This window comes from Pieris rapae, chromosome 12, assembly GCF_905147795.1.
Source record: "Pieris rapae chromosome 12, ilPieRapa1.1, whole genome shotgun sequence".
Taxonomy (NCBI): Eukaryota; Metazoa; Arthropoda; class Insecta; order Lepidoptera; family Pieridae; genus Pieris; species Pieris rapae.
Window position 1 is genome coordinate 7,072,480 of NC_059520.1, and position 27,407 is coordinate 7,099,886.

Here is a 27,407-nt window from a genome sequence, read left to right on the forward strand (position 1 = left end):
CATGCTTAGAACTGGCTAGATCTATGTAAAGATCTGCGACTCGTTCCAATTACTACATTTTTACAAATCAATCTTAGCCAAACATTTAGTATATTAATATACATTAAGATATCTTTAGTATATTAAGATACATAGGATAAAATGATAGTTCATAACATTACAAGCATAAAAGTACATTGCCAGCGATCGCCAAGTCGTGTCATAAAATATCGTTAGGAATATGTGAACACGCAAGCGATTAAGCGTTAATTAGCTTCGTTTAATCTCCTTTCCTCACGCCCCGTATAGGCAATTTAGCTTCAAAGTGAAACCATCAATACTCAGTAGGATCAACATGATAAATAAGGGAATCTGGAAAATGCGGAGCTTTTGGGGTGTTAGTTAAATTGGATGATCAATTCGAAATTTAAATGTTGTGGAATATTTAATTTGAATTTGGAATCCTCAAATTAATATTAATTTTAAAGGCAAGGTGTCTGTAGCGTGGGCGAGTGTTTGGGCTATAAGTTTGACTACAATTAATTATGACATTGTGTTGATGTTTTTGTTTATTTATGAAGAGTCTGCTACTAAAGCATAATCAATTTTAGTAACTAATTTAAAGATAAAATTGTGAAATAGTTTATGTGAATAAGATACATCGTATACAAAGTGCGATACTAAATTAGTGTAATTATGCACCTTAATTATCTAAGACCTTGCAACCAGACGTAAGGTTTATTAGGTCTCGGCGCTGGTGCATTTCACATTTAGATTTCCTTTGTACAATTTTGAATTGTACGTACGAATTTGAATCGACTTTACTGGAAGTTTCTTGTATTTGCATATACAAACTTAAGCATGCAACAACTATTAACTAGTAAGTCCCAAGTCTAGATTAGAAAAATAGTACATAATAATGTATTGTAATTTTTGTTTAGTTGCTTAAGTTTATTTTTTTTACTAGTGTTTTTTTGTTTTGTTTTTTGTTATGTCAAATAATGTCATGTTTGCCTATAAGTGTTTGTCACATTTAAAATTGTGTTTAGTGATTTTCTATTTTTAGCGATGTAACAGTTTGCCAAGCGTTGGCAAGCTTTTTTATCAATAAAAAAAATGTGTAAACTTTCTTGCACATTTTTTCTTGCTATTAGGTGACGTAACGGTAACGAGGCTTACCTGCTTCACCTTAGTGCAATCCCTTTTCGGGATCTATTTCTTGGATCAATGTTTAATTAAAGACTGTTAGTAGTGTTATTGTACACCTTCGTATGTTAAAATCCTTATTAGTATAAGGTATACGGTAATAAGGTTAGATTAAATTTACTTATATCAAACGTACTATATATATTAAACGTAATATATAATGTACTTTTGCGATTCCAAACAGCGTGGTGCGTTTAAATCCCGAAGGAATTTTCTTACCACGTCTAAATTAATAATTGCCTTTCATTGACTGATCTTACGGTCACTTGTACACAAAAAAAATACAGACGTCACAGAACGCTAGCGACCTAGTAGTCTGCAGCCAAGACCCATAGGGTCGTAGCGCAAGAATGTCTGATTTTATGGGGCGCTGGTACCGGCGCCTCATTTACGGCATTTTATGACTGAAGCTAAGCGCACCTCCCTCTCCAAGGGACAGCTAAACTCTAATGAATAGTTTTACTTGTGTGAGCTTATGCTCTTAAAAACAGACTTATGTCTGTTTTTAGAAATAATATAAAACAATGTTTTTCTTCGTTTTTATTGCATGCAATGCACTATACTTTGATGTAAACATTGCGTTCCCCACCGATTTCTGATCACGATTGCACGTCATTAGGATACGCTTTAGGCGTAGCGGGAATACCCTTACATACTTCCTCTCTATAGAAATTAACCTTAGGTTCCGTAGCAGGTATGCACAAGAGGTGCTCTCTGTTTGTTCTCAATATAACGAATATCGGAGGCATTGGAAGTCTTATACATAGTGAATAGAAATCCCCTGAGGTGAGTAGGGGACTTCATGTCAGTATCATGTGACAATAAATACTTCCCTCGCACCCTATGTTTCTATCCGTAAGTGCCTGGTATATCACTTCACGAAAATATTAATGAATTATTGATTAATGTAATATCCGCGTTTTGTTAAGCTTTTGTCTCTTAAAGAACGTAAGCAAACATACTCATCATAAGTTTATTTTTAATCTAACTGTAAGCTTGGGTTAAATTGTTCAAAAATGTATAAAATGTTCAAAAATATGGTGAATTCCGACATTGTTTTAAAATAAATCTGTCTTATGAGGTACACGCGAACTTGTTGTGTTATAAATTGTACATTCTCTGTCATCGAATCGCATTACTTTATTGAATATAGACAGATTTCCCACAGATTATTTTTTTAAATGCAGTCATGTTCACAGGTAAACATAAGCAACACATGGGTGTTGCCAGAGGAGGGGTTTCCTGTGTTCTACCGCTACTTCAGGGACCGCATCTCTTGGTATGAGGCAGATGCTGTCTGCCAGTTTCACCACGCTAATCTCGTTACAGGTAAACTTACTAACCTGTTCTGTTCTAAGTTCTGTTTTAGATAGTGACCTATTTTGCTTTATCGACTTTAAGCAGATATTAGATTCTATTGTTAAGAATTTAAAACAATTCATAAAAAATTTTGACGCCATTTTGTTTAATGAAGTTCGTTGCTAAAGGCCTAAATATTTCAAAACGAATAATAATTTCAAATTTAATTAATTAGAACTACGCACAAATGGAGTTGTTTATGAAATATCTGCTAAAGACGAAACCGTTTGTTGACAATAGTATTACCTATTCAGAATCTAAGAATCAAAATGTAATTAATGTGAATGTGAGATCATTGTGTGTTTTTTAAAGTCTATATCAACTAATATTCTTAATAAATAGTTGTTAGGTTAATAAAATAGTTTGCAACATTACACTAAAACATTATTAATTCCGTTTCTTTAATGATATATATTACATATATGAAACATTGGTAATAAAACCATAAAGAACCTTAATTACCTTCGGGAGTATTTTAAACGTGCAAAAAGGTTTTCCCTTGACAGCTCCTTAGGATATATACACTTGTAGCTAAATTAATGCTGCTGTAGGTTTTTCAGCAATGAAAGGAGCCAAGTATATAATGGCAATATTATTTATGAACTACAAATCGAATATATATTTTTAATATATATGTATGTTAGGTTTAAACAGTGTTATCGAACTATAATCCTAAATTTAATAAACTATAAAAAAGCCGATAGATAGAGATATAGACATTTGACATTAAGAAGCTACTAAAAATTTTCAGTTTTATCTTGCATGTAATAAACATTCTATTAAGCTATACCCCATTATTTTTTAAAATTAATTTAGTGTAGATATTTATAATAAATATAATATTTTAAAGATACTTCTAAACTTCCATTCCAAAATAAGTCAAAGGGAATTAAGCGCGCAATTGTTTCAACTAAGAATCAAAAGATTAAATAATACACAAAACAAATGTAAAAGCCAATGACATTCAATAAAAAATAGGACGAGTTTAACAGGAAATACAATTCTTTTGATACCCTAATGAGCACTTAAAAGCAATAGGAAGCATTGTTTCAGAAAAAAATGGGTCACAGTTTTAAAAAGAGAGTTTCATTTCACTGTGGCTTTGATTTTAATTGGATACTTGTTGTAATTTATGCGTCTAAACATTGCTAGTATGTGGTGCTACGGGAGAGATAAAATGGGTAAAATAAGCAATAATTTAATAAAACGCTACGGATGCAGCAGTTTTGAGCAGTGTTGGCCTAAAGGCTTCACAGAATGCGACTAGGATCCGTGACTCAAGTGGGGACTCAGCCGTGTATATACTACGTTGCAATAAATACAGTACAATTAAAATAAACTTTTCTAAGATGTTCTCAATCACGTTTTTAACGTTTAAGCCCAAATGAAAAAATTACAAAAGCTACAAGACAATTGAACAATTGAAGTACAATTTTTTTTGTTTTTGTCAGTTTTTACCTTAATTATGTTCGATAGTTTGATTTATTTTTCCCGACCCAATCTCAATTAAAATATTCGAAATCAGTGCCCAACGTACGGGAATCAATCGAAAGCCTAAATAAAAGTAAACAAAATTGCAGTGGTGAGTATTTTTAGGAAAATCCTATACATTCCAGTATTTAACGGCTCATCGATCTGGAGGTGAAGGGGTGTGGAGCAGGATTTGACTAGGGTGAAATTTTTAGAACACTACGTACTCGAATACCACAAATTAATTTTTTTTATATTATTAATACATATAGATAAAAATTACCCTATTAATAAATCTTAATTGACGTATAACTAAATGATCTGGCAATAAACTCTGCTTGCTTTTTTTATGTTTTTTATTTTATAAGACTGATAAACTAGAAGGGCATGTGTAATAATAACAGCTATAAGACTTCATTGATAACTGCTTCATCATTATTAATCTTGTTGTCTATATTGTAAATATTAACATGATAATAGCAGAAATTCTTAATGCGAAGCAAGTACGAGTGGAGATAATAGAAAAACATTAAACTACGTATAATGTTTGTAACTTTTGAATGTACTAAGTAATATCTACTAACTTGTACGACTTCCTCCGAACTCGTAAAGTGTGACAGAGATAACGCTCTGCACCGCCAAATTGGGCTATTGCCCCTTTCTATATAAGAGGAATATTAATAAAAATTATACATATTTCATGTCGTCCACCATTTTTAATTTAAAATATGTAATTTGTAACATATAAAACTATATGTTTATAATTATGACAAAGTAAATTCGTAATTTAAAATTTGTAAATAATGTTTTGATTTTCAGTTACGTTTTAATAATTTTGTCAGGGATTGAAGTTACCCTCGTGTAATAATAGTAATAATTATTATTGAGTCATAGTTAATGCAATTGAGGTCACGTGTGTGTGTAATCTATGACATGTTTATGAATTATAAGACAAATTGTATGAAAAAAAATTCAAAACTTCAATATGGATAGTATTATAAGACATTCAATATTTATTCATTCACCGAATGAATGAATAAATATTAAGGGTCAAATCATAATACTGATTTTGACATAATATCATTTACCTCTTCACAGACTAAAAATATGATTGGTGACTTATCACAGATTATATGACATTTCCTAGTTTATAAAATCTAAATCCGTCTTATAACATTGTTAACTAAAGAACTTCCTGTTTTATCTCTCTCCTTCAAATGATGTGCGACTCATAACACTAATAACAATCGTATGAAAATGCTTATTTAAACCAAACGGCGAAATAGGCCGAGCCTGAGGGTATGATTTATAAATACACCAGAGTGTCATAACAATAATAGAGGTTAAGCCTCAATATTACGAAATGACTTTTGGCTTGATAATATTCTCCTTGCCTTGTGTAGAATACAAAACACATAACTATCATCATATCTAAAAATGAATTGGTATATTTTAGGGACTCTAAAGTCTAGATCTAGTGTCAATCAATAAAACTAACCGAGAATTGAGACTGTCCTATGTTCGAAACGTATGTTAGGACTGCAGAGTAAAGTTTATGACTAATAACCTTACCTGACTTAGGATAAAACGCGGTAAATATATATTTGTGTTTGTACCAACGGTATATTTTTCTACGTAAAAGGTTTTAAAGGTCTCAAACAATGAATGGCCGAGATGTTCCATGCTCCAAATGAACGTAAGGACTGCAGATGAAGTTTACCACCAAAAATCTTGGCGAGATTTGAGAGTAAACAAGGCTATTTTTTATGTGAAAGAATGGTATCCATGGTAACTATTTCACGTTTATTAGCCTAAAGATTCCAACATGTGGACTATCAAAAAGTAATTTTGATGCTCCATTAAAATATTCGACATCAGTGTCCTATCCAATATCGCGATGTTTTTCTATATTCAGCCACTTACCAATAGAACGGAAATCAATCAAAAGCCTAAATAAAAGTAAACAAAATTCAGCGGTGAGTATTTTTAGCAAAATCCCATACATTCCAATATTTCGCGGCTCGTCAATCTGAAGGTGAAGTGATGAAGAGCGGACTTAGACTGTGTTGAAATTTTTGCAAAACTTCGTACTTTAATAAGTCAAATTAAAAAAATTTTATTATTAATTAATAATTTACACCTATAAACGTCAATCAATCGTTTTATAATTAACATATAAATTATCATCTGGCAATAAACTCCGCTTGTTTTAATCACAAAGTTTTTTTTTATAATTAGACCATTATTCGCTAATCCTCAAACTCAAATTTAAACTCACTCAATTTTAAATATTTATTGATTTCCTTATGTTAATTTTTTACACGTGAAACGTTATAATTTATAACAATAAGGACCTTGGTTAGGCACTGCAATGTGGAGGATATGCTCCACCATAGTTAATACATTTCTACTCTTACAAGATAAATTATTAATTTGCTTTAGCTTCACATTGCGAAAAGAAGAGTGTACATATATTTTGATTTATTGTATAATACCCTGCAATGTTTCCTGCCTTACACAATCGTAACTTAGTTTTATGTAGCCTAAAGATTCCTACATATGGACAATCTAAAAGGTTAAAGGTTGGTGGCCTCAGTTTCCGCACTTAAACCCTCCCTAGATTCGTTGTGCGTAAATGTTCGATTTAATATGTACAAATTTTGTTATTTGAATCAGTAGTAAGTCTTCAGACTTATAATACCAGTGTATGTTTTAGATTCCAAAGGTATTTGCTTGCTAGATTCACAGACGATAATGTCATAATGAAAAACGAATTTGTTCTGCGTGAGTCACTCAAAAAACTTCGGATAAAAACAATTAAATCGCTATAAGTTAAATTTCTCGTATTTAAAAAAATAAATAGATTTTCAACTAATGAGCAAAGTTTGTATGCAAGCTGTTGTTCACTCAGTTCAACAGCAATTATCCAGTTCAAACCGGCTCGTTTCGGTTAAGCTAATTTATTTAGTTAATGGTTGTTTATGCACTATACTTAACTACGTTGGTATAAAATCATTAAGGCTGAATGTCTCGCAGCTGTAAATTGCCGTTCAGCATTCTTAAAGTTTACTAAAAAATAATATTTCTAATTGATTTATTATTTAAAAACAAAAACTTATTTGTGCAGTTTATGATATATTGTAAGAGTATTGAAACTATCAAAATAAATAAGTTTGAGTATTTACTCAACTCAACAAATATTTATTTGACACTTTAATAATTTGAATATTTAGACAAACGTTTACAATTAGGAGCAAGGCAGACCGTCATTAGAGTTATCTCAAAATAATATCAAGGGCTGTGGCTGTGTGTGTTTGCACACATTTATAGCTTATAATATTATAATCTACAGAAAAAACAAAATAACTATTTTTGTTTAGTATAAGTTGGATAATCGAAGATCAACAAACATCTGCCTATCCAATATCTTTCTTAGCTTTAGTATGCTTATTCGGCGCAGCTTGATTGAAATGTATCATAATACTCGTGGTTTATTTAAATCAGAAGTGTCTAATTAAAGATGACGTCAATTAGAGTCTATTGTTGTAGGCTCAAGTTAGAAATTTCTTAAATAAATTAAAACTTAAATTGGGTTGAATACCACGATTTATTACAGGATACGGTTTTCTGGCAGTTATCGAGTTTGTGAAAAGTTTTATCTAATTTATACCGTCCGTAGATTATAGACCCGCATCACAAAATACCGTTATACGAGTTTTGTTTTTAAACCTTAATAATACGAACTTTACGAAAATAAAAATGATTTTATTCCGACCATTATACATCCATTATAGATATTTATAGTAGAGTAATACTTATAACTATGTTAGCAAAAATATTAAAACATTTAATTCATAAATCTACGTTGAATCGAGGCATCGGGTACATGGACGTGTATAAGAACTCAGTGTCTCAAAACAGCACATTCGGGTTTATTAGCTATAACCAACAGAATATCGTTAGAACTCGCACGAACCCTACGCGTCAGTGAGGCTGTCCGTTTAATACAGCGATACATTTTATAATTAAAAATCTGGTTCAATAAGTTACAATTTGTAACAAACACACATTACATGTACATAGAATTTTATTATAAATATGTTGCCAATTAATAGTTTAAATATCATTAAAAGGTCATATCCGCTTAAATAATAATCAGCCAGTAATTCAGCAGACGTTAAAATTAATTATGTTGTTATTTGGACTGTGGTATGTTTTATTGTCTCATGTCAGTTGTCTGTAAAGTCGGTTTACTGACGATAATTGAACGTGAGAACGTCATAAGAAAATACTGATGGAATGGTTAATCATTTTTAAAAAGATAATTTTAATTTAATTTGTTTGATAGATATTTTGTATGGATAAAGAGAAGGAGGTAAATGGAAATCACAATTGAATTGATGAAGTTACATTTGTACATAAATACAATTATGTCAATCCATTAAAGAACGAGCGCTGCCAACGCGGAGGCAGATTACGCCTCTTTCTCAGTCATTCCTCGCTCTCGACTGCACTTCAAGCCTTAAATGGAACGCCTCAGAGCGATGTAACGCCGCATGCGTCATGTATTTCGTGCATGCAGCCGGCTACAACGAATTATAAGTCGTTGTCACGTCAAAAATTTCAATTGTGTAGGGTTCATGACCAACGGGATTCGCCCTTGCTACACGTGAATACATTGAACTCTTCTATTGTGTTATGAGATATACTGTTTGTTTGCTTTTAGTAATTTTAAACGAGGCCTAATATTAGTATAGGATAAATTGTTTTTGTTTGCGCCGTGAAATAGAGCCAATAAAATATATTTACATGTAGGAATAGCAAAATATCGGAACGTAACTTATTTATATGGGTTAAGGTTTAGTCTAATAAAAATCAATATGGTAACGAACGAGCTGAACTCTCTGACATATTTAAAAAAAAGCACATAATAATTATAATACAAATTTTGTTATGGGAAGTGAAACTAATATTATTAAGTGATTTTTTTTGTATTTGTAATAAATAAACTCCTGTTTACAATCATTTCACTTTTAGTAACTCGATTTATATTTGTTTAAAAATATTATAAATATAAATGTACTTAATTTCAATTCCTTTATCCAGATACAAATGATCAGAATTAGTTCAACAATTTTAACCTCTAGCATTCACAAACATAATTCTCAATGAGTTCAATATTCAGTTCATCGATTATTGAGTTCTTGGTGCCGTCGCAACAGATGTAGTGCCCGGATTGAAATGACAGTTGACCCTTCACCATTCATTGTGAAAATACGATTTTACGAATAAGGATTTTTATTAAATTTCTGATGGGACATGATTTATTTTTCGAAGTATTTTATCACTATTTTTATTTTGTATTATACCGCCATCAGTTATTGCAATGATTGATTTGATTTTACTTATAGTAGTAGTAACACAAACGTAGTCGAACAATGGTGCAAGGTGAAGTGAAATAATTATAAATAACAAACCCATAACACCGTAATATGTGCTACAGTCACTACAAGTAGCGCATGTTCACAAGCATCACATTTTAAAAGGCCGACATCGGGCTTGCGAACAGTCTCATATTGGGAGCCTGCTGTTGCTTTTGCTTTTCCAATCTGCTCTATAAATAAAACTAGATTTTTATTGACTTTACATAAACATTATTCAAGAGACACATAGCTGAATTTTCATATTTGATATTCTTTTCATTAGTTCATTAGCGATGTATAATTAAAAACGAATCCAACGAGTAACAATTATAGTCATTAAATATTTCCTCTTAAAATGGCTTTTTAAATTGTAAATTCAGGTCAATAGTTAACTCAAACGTCGAGTCTGGAAAATCGGGAGAAAACTCAATAAACATATATTTATACACAGAAGTCATTTACCTGTATCCGTCTAGTGGCTAACGCCCAAACCCAATAACCTATCTCAATCCATTTTTGGCCATCTTAGATAGACATTTTATAATCAAAATATTGTTCCAATAACCAATCGATGGATGTTTATTGTTATATTATATGTCGATACAAGCTATCCATGGATAGAACTTTGTATGAAAATGACAGTTCAACTGTGCCAAATATCCTATCTAAAGATTTTATCTTACACCAGTTTTTAAAATAATTAAAAAGCTACTTGATTAAAACATATAAACAAAGACATATTATATATTTTAATATTATTTGTACGATTTTATTTACTTTATTTGGTTTATACTGATTATCAAATATGAGTGTAAAGAGTGAAGAGATTGTCTATCCGTCCCCAAAAATGGATAGTCTTCCGTAGGGTTTGGTTATTGGAATGCACATAGGAGATCGATCGACTGTCACAGTCAGATTGTATTCAATCTGCGATTGTGGATTAATTATTGGGTTCGGGCTTAAGTGCATCACTCTGAACCCAGCGGTCGTATCTTCAAATACCGGACACTTATTGATTTCTCTATCTATGTATGTTTTATACTTGCTAGGACCATGCAGAAATCGTATCCCCTTGTACGTTAAATACAAAGATAGACGTAAATCTTTTTCGTAAATTTGAGAAAATAAATCTTTATAATAAAACGAAGCAAGTCAATAAGCTGATATTCAATATTTAAATTATAATTCTTGCCGTCACCTTATTTAATTAAATTTAACAAAAGAGGCGGGGCAATGCTTGTTGTTTAATTAAGTGAAGAGAAGTGTCGAACAAAGAAAACATTTTCGGAACATATTCACTAATCTAATATTTTTCGTACACTTTTTTAGTAACCTAATTTACTATACTAAAAACTATGAACACTACGATTACAAAATTCATACATAAAAAATATACTTCCAATTGTATACTTCGGTATTTTTAAGTATTAAAAATAATAAATGTTGTTTTACTAAATATTAAAAAAAAATATCAAACGGCGTTGCCGTTACCAATATTATCTTGAAGATTCATCATACTTCAGTGCCTTTGTATTTTGTAAGCTCCCGTTAAAGAGTTCGCTAAGTTGTATTCCCGTCACGACTTAGTTTTAAGTACTTACGCACAAAGTCTACGAGACTTGGGCACAGATTCTGTATGAACTGTTGTGGTTTTAAGAATAATATGGCTTGTTTCGTCATGTTCTTTTAAAAGCTGGGTCGACTATAACTAACTATATCTCTTAAACATTCGTAGTCGTTATGAGAGACGATAGTAGGAATATTTATTACTGAAGCTCTTAAAAAAGTGCGTGCCTACATAGTACGCATGTCAGAAGTGAAACTTTTTAGTAAATTAATGATGTCACTGTATTTTTAAACGGTTTTATTTAGCTCACCCCGTTTTCCAATTTCCGTAACACATTCAAATGACATATTCATTCTAATTCGATCATTTTTGTACTAAGTCGAACCATGAAAAATGTATAAAAACATTTTACTAGAATGGTAATACAATTATTTCATCGTCAAGGTTACGCGGACAGAATTTATGTGAAATACATGCAGCAATATCGATTTTGGCGCAGACAACGATTTCGTTTTAAGATACTGTGGATCAGGCTATTAAAAGACTTTTCAGTGTTGAATTAACATCTTAAAATAGACGGATGGTTGGCATAATGGAAAAATCACAAACGTGATATATAGCATTAATTTTACTTTGTTCTTGACAAGAGATAAACAGAGCTTTATATTTTATTTATTTTATTATTACTTTAAACAACACATTGATCCTGGGAGTTGAAACACCTATGAGGACATTAAGACAGCATGTACGTTGCACCAAACGCTACAGATATCGTTGATGTAGCTTACCTTAAGATTAAGAGAACTACATGATACACTTACAAACGCAGGTATTAAATATTTGAAATTACTGAGTAAAGGAGCTGGTAGCAATGTTAATATAACATTGTGTTGATGACTCCAAATTTACGTATATTTAAATAGCGTGTTGCCGATTAGTTACAATTGCGTAATTCGTATATGCTGTTCAAATATTTTTTAAATATAATTATAATTATTTATTCCACTCTATTTTCAAACAATATCGCACGGAGTTAAAATCGTGTTACGTAAATAAAACTTAAAGCTATATTCTGTGTTGGCATACTTGTGTCAAATGTACAAGTCTACAGTGTTTTAGCTCTAGAATAAATTGCCTTAAAATACCGTTTGAAATACGAACCTAATTAAGAAAGTAATTGGAACCGAAAGATATACTGTAGAAGACTATTTTTGAGCATTACTTTATTCTATTTGGGAGTCGGTGAATGGTCGAATTATTTACTCAAATCACTTTCACTTGTTTTTTTCATTCGCACTAATTTGCGTTGGCAGTTAAAACAAACCGATTCGTCTTTCTCATCTTCCTTTATTTACGACATAAGGGTCTTGTGGAACTAATTTCGACATAATTATTTCTGATTCAGATTTCTGTCCCTGAATTGTCGGAATTCGTATGCAGTCTTCAGCTATGCTCCGAAAACTCACACGCTGTAATTTTTTTAGTCTCCGTTCACAGTTCATCGTTTCGATAACACCAGTGTGCATGTGATATTTGAATATTTAATAAATAAATAACTGAGGATATAAATAGAAAAATCCAGTACGCGTATATGGTCAAGTTTAAATACTTCCAGATACAAGTACAATATTACGGGAGAAGCTTTATAGATTAATTTATATGCTATTAAGTATAATTTGTTAGCTCAGTCGAACTAATTGCTGTTAATGGCGAAATGCTTTTATTATGATTACAAAGATAAGATGGGGATAAAACTTAGTTTATATCGAGTGCCGGCGCCTACATCAAGCTAATTAAAATTATGACTTTGTTGTTTGAAACTTTGAAAATAAGCCTTAAAAGCTTCTGTTTTGATCACACACCACTAATGCCTTAATCAGGGTTGTTTGTATTTTATTATGTATAAACAGTAACGTTTATTAGGGAAAATACAATTGGGGGAAGAATGTTTGATTCTCAACCTAGAAATAGGTTTGAGACCGCTTTCTGTGACCATTTGCAATTGGCAGATCTTTTGATCCTACTTATCGACGACATATAGACATAGACATATATAGGAAACAAAATAAATAAATATGTGGTAGGAATGGTTTAAACTTCTCTTTGAAAAAGGGATTAACAAAACAATATATTTAATTAAACGATTTTTGTATGACATGCACTTATTGTGTAAAGACGAGCAAAAAAATATTTGGGTTCTAGTAGGCGATTTAATGAAAAGAATAGATATGAATATATTAATTAACCTTAAAAATATATAACACACTAGAATGTGTAAAATAATAATGTTTCTTGTATAAAGTGTAAGTAGTATAACTTGTTGTACCACAAAGATCGGTTCGGTGGCCGTCGATACATTATCTTATACGAAAATAAGTCCTGAGTACATACCTCAATGCACTGCTCCTTAGTAGGAAGAAAGGCACACAATAACGTCAGCCATAAGGAGTGGAGAAATAAAAACAAAAAGAGGTTAGACTGATGCTGTATCTTGCCTTACAATAATAGTTTACGAACACGCACAAAACACTCACTATAAAAGTCTAAATGTAGGACGTAACTATTGACAAACCGCATATATAAAAATGCGTCTAACGTTACCCAACTAAATCTCAACAACGACTTATGTATAAATGCGCGGATCGGCCGAGTAAAAATATTTTTGGGATTACCCTCATGACCCTCATTAAATTTTATAAAATAAATATTATCTATTTCGAACACTGTTATATATATATATCTATACGAATGTTAAATAGTGCCCTCATTATCTTGAATCAGATTTCTCTAAGACAAATTTTGGTTGATGTACATTGAATGATAAATCATACAGTACTAGAGATATAAATGAATAACAACGTCACAGAGGCGTAGACTTTTCTGGAACATTTCAGTTAAGCTCCTAAATAACACTAGAGATAAAAAAGCCTTTTATATGGGAGCAGTACTATTTAAAAAAATGTGTGTACCAGAGTACACAGGTAAGAAGTGAAACTTCTTTACGACATATCATTTTTCTACTATTTGCAACTTCACGATGGGGTAGATAAGGCTTAAGCCACAAGAAAAACAATTTTTTCAATCATATTTATTAATACTTGCTAATTTTAACAGATTTCTATACATTCACTGATACTTACAATTAAAAACTGAGGTTAACCTGAAATAAATATTAAAATCATGCTCATACGTATTAAATTATAAAACGAAATGTATAATCACTCTCACTTTTCTTGTAAATTCACTTAAATTTTAACAAGTCTTTTTATTTTATCTCTTTCAAATTAATATATTGTTATTCTTATTTCAAACCAAACTTCAAAACTAATATATTGTTGTTATTATTATCATATATTACATTATATTCTTTACGTCACTGTAATAAACTTCGATAAAAAAAGCAACATGGCGCGTAACCGAAAAACGTGACGTTTTCTTACAAAATTTCTCCCGTACGTCGATAATGAAGTTTCACTTCAAAAATGTGCTTCAAATTCGCAGTACATATGAAAGTTATTTAAAGTTTTAGAACTGGCAAATATAAAATGCATCAAGAAGAATAGTGATGCCAGGTGTCTCACACTCGTTACGGAGGGTAAAGACACTGTAAGAGGCGCCTAAAGGCACGTGCGAGACGGTTCATGTTTGCCTGTGTGGTCTTTGTGTGAGTGACGAGTGCTTGTGTGTGAACTCAGTAAATACAATATTCCGTGTGCATTACAGTTTGCAAGTTTCACAAGTATATTGCTTTTAACATATTTTTGCTGCCGCAATACTGCTGCTGCAATTAGGGGGAAGACTTGGCTTTTAACACCCTGGTTAAAATATATGAATCAAATCATTTATTCCAATTAGACCTTAAAAGGCACTTCTGAACGTTAAATAAAACTTAAACATGATTCTAGTTGCCCCTTCCAATCTCCACACTAACTCTTTTAAAATAGAATTTACAATATTTGTATACATTAGTTAAATAATTAATTGTAAAGACAATTTACTACTAGAATAAAACTACAGTTCTATTGTTATTATTTAAGACTTCGAATCAAAGCATCATTACATATAACATTTGCTAATTTGATATATGTGTAATATTCTTAAACAAGTAAAAACACTTATTATAAGGAACCTACTAACAAAGAAGGTATAAAGTAATTTAATGTACTACATATCAGATAGAGCAGCTTCTAATTTTTATATATACGTGTTTGAAAGAAAGAAAAGAAAGAAGGATTTATACATTTTTTTTTATTGATCAATATTCTTTAATAGTGTATTTTGACCAGTTTTCAGCGCCTAAACACATCGTATATCTGTAGACGACAATAGTAAGGTTTCTTTATGACGTATTCCTTAGCCGCACGAGATAGTGTTTATGGAGCACATAGAAAATTCCATTGATTGAATGACCTCGGGATTAAGTTTACGCTTAAACCTAAACCATAGTCTTAAATCATAAGCATATTTTAGATAAGAATTAATAATAGCATTGAACTTTATACGTTATACATTTATCCATTAACGTTTTGAATGTAAAACTTACTTTTATATCACAAAGTCTATCATCTCATCAAAGTCATCTATCTATTCATCTACAAAACCTACATTACACTTACTGTCCCTCCCAACGAAAGTTGATAAATCGAATTATCTCCAACGAACGCCTTCATTAAATATTAAACAATGAAAATCTTTTCGAATACGCTTTCCGTTCATAAATTGGATAAAATTTTGTAACTTTCGTATTCTCTTCTAATCTTCTTTTAAATACGTAATTAATGATTTGGGTTAATTGGGGGTTTGTCCTTGCCTCTTGGCATCGATTTTCAGGAGACATCTAAGTCACTATTTTTAGAAATGTTTAATAGTCAGACATGCTTATTAGAAATCCGGCAAACTCACTCGCGAGGCCTCTGGAATTCTGAGTGACAATGGGCTAAACTTAAAATCAATATAATAATGCCTTCTGCAACCAGCCACTGAAGCGTGGGGTTCGTACGAGTACCAACAATATCCTGATGATTATCTATACTTAATATTATAAAGAGGAAAGGTTTGATTTTTTGTTTGTTTGTTTGTTTGTATGAATTGAATAGGCTCCGAAACTACTTGGCAGATTTGAAAAATTCTTTCACTGTTGGAAAGCTACATCATTCCTGAGTGACATAGGCTATATTTCATTTTCAAAAAAAATAGGCATCCTTACTAAAATTACGATAACATTAACATTTGTTTATTATTTGATACAATTCTAACAGATGGCGCTGAGTTAAAGGTAGTTTAGTTTAGGTCCGTGTCGTGGTACCAACGTTTCACATAAGTTCTCCTACGGTTTCCCTTGATTAATTTACTACTATGTAATATAACAAAAACCTTAGCCACAGCAACGCTTGGCCGAGTCTGCTAGTAGCTAATAAGCCCGAATGTGCTGTTTTGAGACACTGGGTACACACACCCATGTACCTGGTGTCTCGTATCAACTCGAATGAATTTAATATTTAACTGTTTATAATAATTTTGCTAGCATAGTGTATTACTATACTAACAATATATGGACTTATTAATTGGTCTGAAATAAATGATTTTTTTTTTAATCAGATGAGCCTCCTTCCCGTTTATTGCTGTTATCTTTATAACTGTAACGTTCGAATACACGTTGAAAAAATCGTCATAAATACTTCAATTGTTTGTTACCGTGATAATACCGTGATTAATGTCTGCATGGAGTAATTTGCTTAAGATTTAAGCTTCTTAGCTTGCAGCGGCAAATATTTGTGATTGTACCTACTTATTGGTTTCCTGCCCAAATGCCTTCTTATATTACATACAAAAACTTTTCTCATTCAATTGAAACAACACAGTTCTAGGATATGTATTGTAAGGTATGATGTAGTTGATGACTGCAGTTCAAGTCATCAGAGATTCGACAAAATTTCATGGTTTCATAGGCGTATGAAGTTTCTATTCAGCCAACCACGACATAATAGATTATATTAACGCAGGTTCCGCGCACCCAACGATTTTATCAGTCCAGTCAATTAAATAAAGAGGAAAGTATAATTACTGGTACCTAGGACCTACCGAATTATTTTTAAGCTATATCAATAAACATGTTTAACTTAAAAATCCTCTCATTATTTATTTAATAAACATTTCTTTATTCTTCAGAACTAAAGAAAAGTAAAATTAAAGCATTTTGTTGGGGTTGATAAAACTATATGAATAAATAATAACTCGGTTTGATTTGTTTTTATGAGGCCCTCAAAAGGCTAAAACTACATATACGCTTTGAGTACCTGAATGTTTTAAATGCATTTCCATTACACTTACTTTAGGACATTCAAAAGATAGAATTTCAACCCGTTTTTACTTCATAAAAGGCTTTTATGAACTCATGTTTCTATACACGAATATTTCGTATGATTTTTTGGTTTAACTTATTTTTTGTTGAATGTAAACAAAGACGCGTATTGAAATTTATAAACATCACTACATATTATAAAACAAAGTCGCTTTCTCTGTCCCTATGTCCCTTTGTATGCTTAAATCTTTGAAACTACGCAACGGATTTTGATGCGGGTTTTTTTAATAGATAGAGTGATTCAAGAGGAAGCTTTATATGTATAATAACATCCATTAAATAGTGGAGAAGTACTGTTATTTTTGAGGTTTCTAAGGTGATGTCGTAAATAATTACATTTTTTCCGCTTACATTGCAAACGCAGGCTGAAACCTACGAGTTTTATCAAAATAATGTACTAAGTATTGTACACATTGAAAAGGTCTACAGAAAAGTCCGTGGTGGTATATGTCAATCTCTTATGGATAACCCACATTTTTATATACAACGTTCACAGTTTTTCTGTATTGTATTAGTATGAGCATTGCACCCGTGCGAAGCCGGGGCGGGTCGCTAGTTAAAAATAATTGGTTAATAGTGGTTGTCTGGAAGAAATCGCTCTAAAGCGATAAGGCCGCCAGTTGCTTGTCATTAAATTATGTTTAATATTTTCCTTTTATGTAATGCAACGAAGTGTTAATAAATAAATAAATAATGGCTATATAACATTTAAACATTAACTTTTTAAATTGTTGATTTTAAATATATACATTATTTTCTCTGACACATATTTTACATTATACATTATTAATTGTGTCCAGTTTTCTACTTGAATCAGTTAATTATTTTTTGTGAATGTATAATTTAGACGGAACTTTGAATAAGATAGATTGTTATGATGATAAAGTTGATTATATTAATGTATTTAACAGTAGTAAAACTCAGCGTCTCGTAAAGCCTAATTAGTATTGTAAAGAAAATTCTAGCAATATTGTTTCGTCAGGCCAGACTGGGAGTGGCTTTATAGCCCCATATATTTCCCTATATTTATAGTCCTAGTCTCTACCGTAGGGGCCATAGGACGCACCCTTCAGTACAATTTTAAGGGGAAAAAAGTGTTTTAATTTCGGAAAACAAGACTTCCTGGGCGGTAATTATAAATATTTTTATTATATTACTTTGCTGGTGTCCTTTCAATATTTCTATAAAGTTTATAAAATTTCTTCTGCTAACAAAATAAGGCTGTTATAAAAATAAGTGTAATTAAAATTCAGTGCGTGCGTACGTATCGTCTCTTCCGGTGTGCCACTTGTTCCGAGCAGAATGCTTGCTGCGTTCTTTATTTAAATACTTAATTTTTTTTTATTAGTATTCGATAAATATTTACGTGTCGTGCCTTATACTAAAAATTATTCTAGCTTAATATGAGCTGAAACCAAACGCAATATGTTAGCGAAAGAAATATAACGCACTACGCGTCCACAGTACAAAGAATCTATACTTATTTTTACATTAAAGTCTATTATTATAACATTATTATGACACTAGGTATTGTGTAGATCACTACGCATAAGTTTCCATCTCGCTACTATAAAATCAAGTTTTATAAACCACGTAATATATAAAGCTAGCTAGCCTATATATTGGAATAATAGACCTGAACTTCCTTGTAAAATGATGATATTTGTTAATCTCAAAATCTCGTCTTTCTGTACCTAATAATTTTTCTTTACTGTAATCGACCCCATATTGGATAATAACCAAGCCATAGAGATAACAATGACTATTGTAATATATTAGAAGAATTACTCAGAAGCATGAAAATTAGTGACGCTCCCGATTAGGAGTATGACTTAATGGAGCCATTATTCATCCAAGACGGGGTGGAGCAAACCATCAGACTTATTACACTTCATTAATTACAAGGTACAAATCGGGCCGTACCTTAATGGCAAGTCATTATTTTATAGATCAATTAAAACGGGATGGAAAATGTCGAGTTTTGGACGAACATTTCTATGTTTTTAAATGTACCTAAGCTGGTTTATGTTTAAATTAATATTGTTGTCTGAATTATTCAGTCTTGGCTTCCCATAGTTTTAACACTTTTAGCCATTAGTCATGCAAATCAAATCGCACACTACACTTTGTATGGCTAAGAATCAATAACAAAGATGCATTTTGAAATAGGAAAAAAATTGATAAGTGATCGTCATTTGTCACTTTTTATATTTAAAGACACTTATACTTATACTATATATTATATAGTATAAGTATAAGTAACTTATACTTATATCGTCTTATATCGTTATTTAACAGAAACGATATTGAGTAAACAGTACACACACATAGCACAATGTACAAGCCTATAAATTCTCATAACGTTGACCCGCAAACACTGGGCAGGTTTACAGGGCGGTGTTTTATTAGCGTGTCATCTATCACCCCTGTACAAAGTAAACATTAAAACGGACCAGTGTAATATACTTTCCTGTCATAAGTTTTTAACCATCCCTTATTTCCCCCTTTGAATTGGAAAAATTATAATTTCAGGACTTTTTAGCTAGAACATAATTTTTCAAAAACAATTAGAAAGCACACTTTCTATCTGCTTAGAAAGTTACTACTTGAACTTGTAACACTCCGGGTGCACTAGAGGTTATTTTTAATTAATTTTAATCAACATGTATACAATTGCTTCAGAACAGTGTTGGCCTAGTGGCTTCGGCGTGCTATTCTCATACCTGAGGTCGTAGGTTCGATCCGAGCTGTGCACCAATAGACTTTCTTTCTATATGCGCATTAAACATTTGCTCGAACGGTGAAGGAAAACATCGTGAGGAAACCGACATGTCTTAGACCCAAAATGTCGACGACGTGTGTCAGGCACTGGAGGTTGATCATCTACTTGCCTATTAGATTTAAAAATGATCATGAAACAGATTCAGAGAGAGGCCAGCACCTAAAGAGATTTTAGCACCACTGATTTATTTTTATACATTTGCTTATTTCATTGGTAAAATACAAATTTAAAACCCAACTTTAAATCATGCGCTTAACTTGTACTCAGCAAATTTTATATTACCATATAAAATATTTTAACCATGCATACATTTTTGTTACTATACAAATATTCTGTCTTACAAAGGTGTGTATGTGTGTTAGTGGAAGCACTAACACATAAGTGTCGAGGCTATTCAACTTCTTAACATAACGGGCATAGGGAGACGATTGAAAAGTACGAATGATATCACATCACACTAATTTGAAAACCATTTGACTTACCAGTCAACGATCATTTTGGCACGTAAAATGTTAAATTATGTCTAACTTTTCGCAATATATTGAATGTGCTTCCCGGAAAATATACTGTAGTAAAATGACATCACCCAAATATCTCTTCATGGTAAAACCTATTATAGTAACCTACCGCTTGGTATTTTTGGGCAAAAAGTCGACGGCGTGTGTGAAGCACAGGAGGCTGATCACCTGACAAATGATCATGAAATAGATAGAGAAATCTGAGGGTTAAACCTTAAAATATTTTAGTTTATATATTTCAACAGATAAGGGATTTGAAATCAGTTCAAAGAGAATTTCAAACACATTTTAATTTAGCAAAAAGTTTTTAATCGAGATCTATTTATACGCGTATAATATCGAAATAGGTTTTATTATATTATATTGCAATGCTGCCTAAAGCCTATTTTTATTCAAATCGACAAACCTATCACTCACTAGTTAAAACACATCAAATCGGAATTCTTTAGTATATATTAAAATGTTTTCAATCACGGTGTATTTTAATATTTAAATAAAATTGAAAAAGAGATATTTATTTTTAAGTGTTTATAAGTCCACAGGCTTTTAAATGCAAATTATTCATCTTGTTGAGAACTATTTCGAATTTTAAAATATTCTATTAAAGTTATGGCGAAAAAAAAATAACTTTTTACGATTATGACATTTTAGACAAGATCGCTTTTCACACCAACCCGTAAAAGGTTTTTTTTATAGAACACAGGACCAACGTCCAGAGTGCTCACGAGTGCGTTGTTGGCCTTATAAAAATAGGTACGGTTACCCTAAGTTGAATTGGTTCGAAAATACTTCAATGGCAGCTGCAAAGAGTTTTTGCTGCCCTAAAAACGCTTGTAATGGAACGATGGACGTTAAGATGATGCGAGTGGAATTTCGTATTTTGCTTCGACAATTATGAAACTCAGCTGCAGGTCCGAATTACTCCTCTGAGGACTCTCTGTTGTAAATTAGGTAGAAAATGCACTGGACTTCTCATCTCTACCCACCAACATCAATCAGTTTGAAAAAAATATCTAGACTGAAGTTGCACACCAAGCGTGTCAACCTTCGTCGTATATTTTAATTATAAGAACCTTTTTTCTCATATAAGCCATTAAAGGTAACGTTGGTACCTTTTATTCGTATTACCATGAGGGCTTGTTAAACAGAAGCCGACCCGACACTTGACACGGGACAGATGCAAACAGCATGCCCTTAATGACGTACCCTCATGGCACAAAAAAATATGGTGTGACAATTTGAAAATTCTCGCAATTTGTGTCAACAGCATTGTTTATAGTGTTTTATTTTTATTTCATTTAACAATTATTATATCACTATTGCGTGTGACATCAAAGTAAAAAAAATGTTATGAATTAGTTTATTTAGCGGCCAGATTCATTGCAGTTAACAAAAACAATAGATGATTGACATGATTAATGAAGAATGTTGTAAAAATAGAAGGTGCTTTGTGACACTATTAATGTTTTGCAGCTGAGCAAATCAAATACGAAATCAGCATCGTAGCCACAACCATAAACAGAATTCGTGATTGAATCTGTGAACACACGGTGAATTTATCAAGTTCATGTCACATACTATGTAATAAGTATATACTACGTATATTGTAAACCAGGAGACTAAATATACTTTAAATGGCTCCGAATAGTAGCTTACACCCAGCAATTCAATGAATTGAGCGAAATTTTATTTTTATTCATTCTTTATTAATACTTCGTTGTTATTAACACAATAAAAAAATAAATCATTCAACGAACTGACGGCCTTATCGCTTTAGAGCGATGTCTTCCAGTTAACTACTGTTAGGGATGGGACAGGTAAGGTTTTTATATAATTATAAAACTTTCTATTGTGAATATTATAAAATTGAATTAAAATAATCAATTATTTTAATTAAAGTACGTACGCAAACTTTTAGGTCAAATCAGAACAATATTGTTAGCGGCAAATCACGCTATGAGTTGGAACCGATTTTGTATGAATATGTGTTAATTAAAGTCATTTCAATAGAGTGATTTACGATCACTTTGTATAGTAACACTAAACTGAGAAATCTTACAATTGAGCCTTTCGGAGGGTCCAAAATGTCTACAGCGTAGTTCAAATTCCATTTGAATTATTCGTAGTATTTCGTTGGCTCGCATCTTGTAGCACAATAGTGGTGATTACGTTGAACGGTTCGAAGTTAAGACAATGCTCACATCATACATACAATATATAACTGTTTGAATATCTACGTTCTGTTATTTAATGTACAACCATACAACAGCTTTCTATCCGATCGGAGTCCCAAGGTTTTCGATAGATGTTTAGACTTTAAGGCTGGCAGCATACGTACGATTTCCTCATTAGGTTTCCTGATCCGAAATTCCGATTCGGAGACACGAATGCATAACTTACATACAAAATATTCTACCCGGCGCAAACGTTCTTAAACTTTTCGGACGGAAGAAAACATAAAACCTAACGTGTGCACTAGATCACAGAAAAAATAATCTGAATTCCCGATCAGGAAACCTAATGAGGAAGCCGTACGTATGCTGCCAGCCTAAACCTGGGCATCTTCGTCCCCATATGGAATACTGTTTTAATTTTTTTTCCCAGCTTGACTGAATTAAATAACATCAGGTGAGCCTCCTGCCCGTTTGGAAAATTCACCTTTGCTATCTAAGACATTAAACTGAAGACGAAGGAACATTTATTGAAATGCAAAGCCGTTCAAACAACTAATTAATTAACCCAATATCTGGGAGCAATTCTCTACAACCAAGTTAACCCTAGTCGCCTCGAGCCAGCTCTAACTTCGGCAAAGAGCAATATTTCCCTTATTCATTTAATCAGCTTTAAGTTACACAATCTCATTAAGTACAAGCTGTGTCATTTGACAATTGTCTTACAAAATCCTTAGCTTACGTTTTAGTCAACTAAGAGTAAAATGTACAAGCTAACCCGATAAACCTTAACTATGAATATTTTGTTTGAATTGGTATTAATACATAAAAATCAATAATATTTAATAATAAACGATATTTGAAGTGCGCATTATGTCAATCGCTGACAGTTTTGTACCTAAAATTAATATTGTTGTGAAGTTTTTTTACATTTGATTATGTTCTCTTAAAAATTATCTTTCATAAGAACCTAACATTAATAAACACAAGAAGATATTATTATCTTAATTGATCTATACTTTAACGCGTGATACGATGATGAAGGGAAATATAGATATATTTTTATATGATTATATATTCTCTTCGGTTGTTGTAATGTATGATGTAGCTTTGCAGATTCTAGCTGTTCTAAATTATATTAAGTGTGTGTTTAGTTTAACTTAGTAATAGGAAGTACTAGTTCAAATTGAAAAATCTCTGTACGACATACATTCTACATCTTGCTTTGACAGAATTAAATCAAATTATAACCAAGTTTGTTCAATATATCGTATACGATCATGTCACTGACCAACAGCCATACAATCTTGATATAATAATTAATGAAAGGTTAAACAATGAACTGGTTAAACTAAATAATTTTAGCGTTTTGAGCTTAAAAAGAGGAGCCTAGGGGATTAAGCGTGCGCTTATGGTAATTACTATTACAATTGACTATCAAATTGTCTTTGATTTAAAGTCTAGCAACATTGACGTATTATTAACTCTTTTGTCAAGTACAAACCTTGATTTTAATTTTATTTAATTATAATCACAATGGCAGCAGACACTAATGCCATTAGCCCGACATTTATAATAATGACTATGAATAATTACTATTACTAAAGACATTCAAACAGCTTTGGTAATTTGTAGAATAAGGAACATTGACAAATCTAATAAACCAGTAGTAGTATCGGTTTTGATCATGTTTGACTTTATCATGATCATGTTTGATATTATTAACTTATAATGACAATGGCAGCAGACAATAACACCATTGCTCCGCCTTTAATAATAATGACTTTGAAATTACTAAAGATATTCAAATAGCTTTGGTAATTCGTTTATCTAGTAATATTGGCAAGTCGAATAAACTACAAGTATCAAAGTTTATAAACAGGTTAGACATTCACGTTGTCAATTTACGAGTTTAAATAATGACACAAATTATTTAATGCACAAATAATGAGAATAGCAACTAATAGCAGTGCGATTGCTCCGACATATATTATAGGCTTAACTAAAAATAAAAGAAAATATATAAAGTTGAAAAGGCAAGCCTACAGTGTCTTATAGTTGCATTCACGGAAAGACTCTTACATCGTACAGAAACTATGAAAAGAAACTAAGCGAATAATTAAAGAAATCTCTTGGAATGACAAAAGAATTTCAAATGGTTCGTTGAACTCGTCTAAAAGCGGAACGGACTAATTTAAGAAATGAGTCTGGAGTGGGCATTCTATGTGAGCACTGAAAAGGCTTTGTAGACAGGTCGTGAGACGATTGCTTTGGATCACTGACACCCGGCTTCTTAAGTTGATTGCCTTTAACAGTGATAATTGCTACTCGTACATGTGTTGGTATGTATGTGTGTAACTAATGTGTTTATTAGTTCCTTTAATTAACTAATATGTTCATGGTTATTCAATAAACATACTTTACTAACTTTAAGATGAAAGTACGTAGTCCCTACTAAGGACTACCTAGGGACTTAAGTTGGCCTACTAGTCATGCGTGCAACATAAATGTGGTCTAACTCGGTTTCTTCGTATCTATGGGATATTTGCGACGAGGAAGGGTAAGGTTTTTTGCGATACCAAGTACCAGAACCAGTCTGATGCACAGATCCCCGTTATCCAGGACATTGCGCCTACTGAATGCTGTCGACATATTTATGCTCGCAGAGTGAATTCGCAGTTGCGATATTCTGTTTATTGTATGTTTAGGGCCTGCTTCACAATGTCCGGATAAGTTCCAAATAAGCTATTTATTACGTATAGGCAGGATAAACAGCATTTTTGCGTTTCACGACTGTCAGATAGCGCTATTCGTCATGAAACGCGAAGTATCTTATTTGGAACTTTTATCTTTCGAATAATTTATGTGTTGCATAGCTATTTTTTCTCGAAATTAATGTATTGGTGTAGTATGTAAGGATAATGTATGTATTCCTGTAATAAATAAATTACTTCATATATTCGGAAAAATAGTTGAATGGTGATATCAAGTGCCCGCTCATCCGGAAGTCTTGGATTCGATTCACAAAGAAACAATGTTAACGTATATAATACGAGTTCTACAATTAATATATCAACTGAATCCATATCGATTATTTAAATGTAAATTCGTACATCAAGCTCAATTGCTAAACGATGCTAATTCCAACTTGAATAACGACTTTGAAACTGAAATTGATTTCACGGTCTAAGTTTATTGTTCTGTCAGTGACAAATTTTGTATTTAATGATACTTTTTAGTACCACTTGAGCAGTCAAAACATCCGTGACATTTCAAGATGATTGCTGGTGGTGATTGCCCAAGACTCTGAATTCTGAATATAATATATACTTGCGACATTGAAATCAGAACAACAGGAATGAATCGCATATCTCAACTATAAAAATTATCAAATTCATTCTCAAAGGATAAAATAATTTCTCATTTTGAAGCGCGTTCTGAAGCACGAAATCGTGAAAAAAATCGTTTAGAAGTTAATAATATTTTTTTCTCGAAAAATATCACGTGAAACAGATCGCGTATATGATAGCTTGTATTGTAGCGACATATTAAATTAATTTTTAGTATCTTGCATTCATTTTATTAGCCTTAATTTAACTTTATCAAATTGCGGAGTGGTGCCCGAACCAGGAATCATAGACTTTTCTCTAGAGACATAAGAATGAGCCGCTGCATCACAATTCGAAATTTAATATAAATGTCTCGAATTTTGTATTTCAGACTTGTCCCGAGGGAATTGCGAAGTTTATAAAGATTTAATTCAGTATAAGGTTTTGTGCATAACGGCGAAAGTTTATATATAACATTGACTTCATCTTCGTTAAGTCTGTGTTAAATTTAATAATAATTTTATAACATTGCATATAAAAGGTATAACCCAATTTCGTAAAACACATTGTACTTGGTGCATATGATTTTCACCCTTATAGACGAGAACATATGCAAAAGTGATCATCACAAACTTACAAGTTTACCGCATGAACCAATTAACGTCAGTGCCATTGTGGCAATAAACGTCACCAGTAGATCTGTTGGGGCAGTTAAATAGCCCCACAAATATTGACTTGGCGTCGTTTCGAAGTTTTGTTGAGAGTGGCGTTGGGAATCGCGACTTGCTTGGCGTGGTGCCAAGCGCGTAGTACTGGACGATTTGATGTATAGAATTTAAGAAGCTTGCAAACGGGCCAGAGAGATTTTATTTCTGTATAAATATGTTATCTGATTTCGTGATACGAAAGCTTTTAAAGTACAAAAATGGATAACTGATTTGTCTTCGTATCTAGGGTGGCCTTAGATAAAAAAGGATATGTTTATGTAACGCATACCTGCATGCCATTGGAACGTTTATCAGACGCTGTGATCATGCCCGTATAGATTTTTGGTCCTATAGATATGTATAAAGGCCAATTTCTTACAGTAAAACAAGGTTACCTACCATATACCTAAGCTCTAAACTATTGCGTGTTTATTTATTCTGCATAATTCATTTGTTAGAAAAAAACGTTAGTTATCCGCCATTGGTACGTTTATAAATACCCTTAGCTTTAAACCCATACCAGAGTAGTTCTGCC

General features: G+C 32.0%; 1 protein-coding gene across 1 annotated transcript in view; it reads left to right on the forward strand.

Moving 5' to 3' along the window:
- Positions 1-27,407, forward strand: part of LOC111002148 — a 40,113-nt gene that overhangs the window by 2,964 nt on the left and 9,742 nt on the right. The window contains exon 2 of the mRNA XM_022272265.2: positions 2,385-2,514. Coding sequence (XP_022127957.2) covers positions 2,385-2,514 — 130 coding nt within the window. The remainder of the gene's footprint in view (positions 1-2,384; positions 2,515-27,407) is intronic.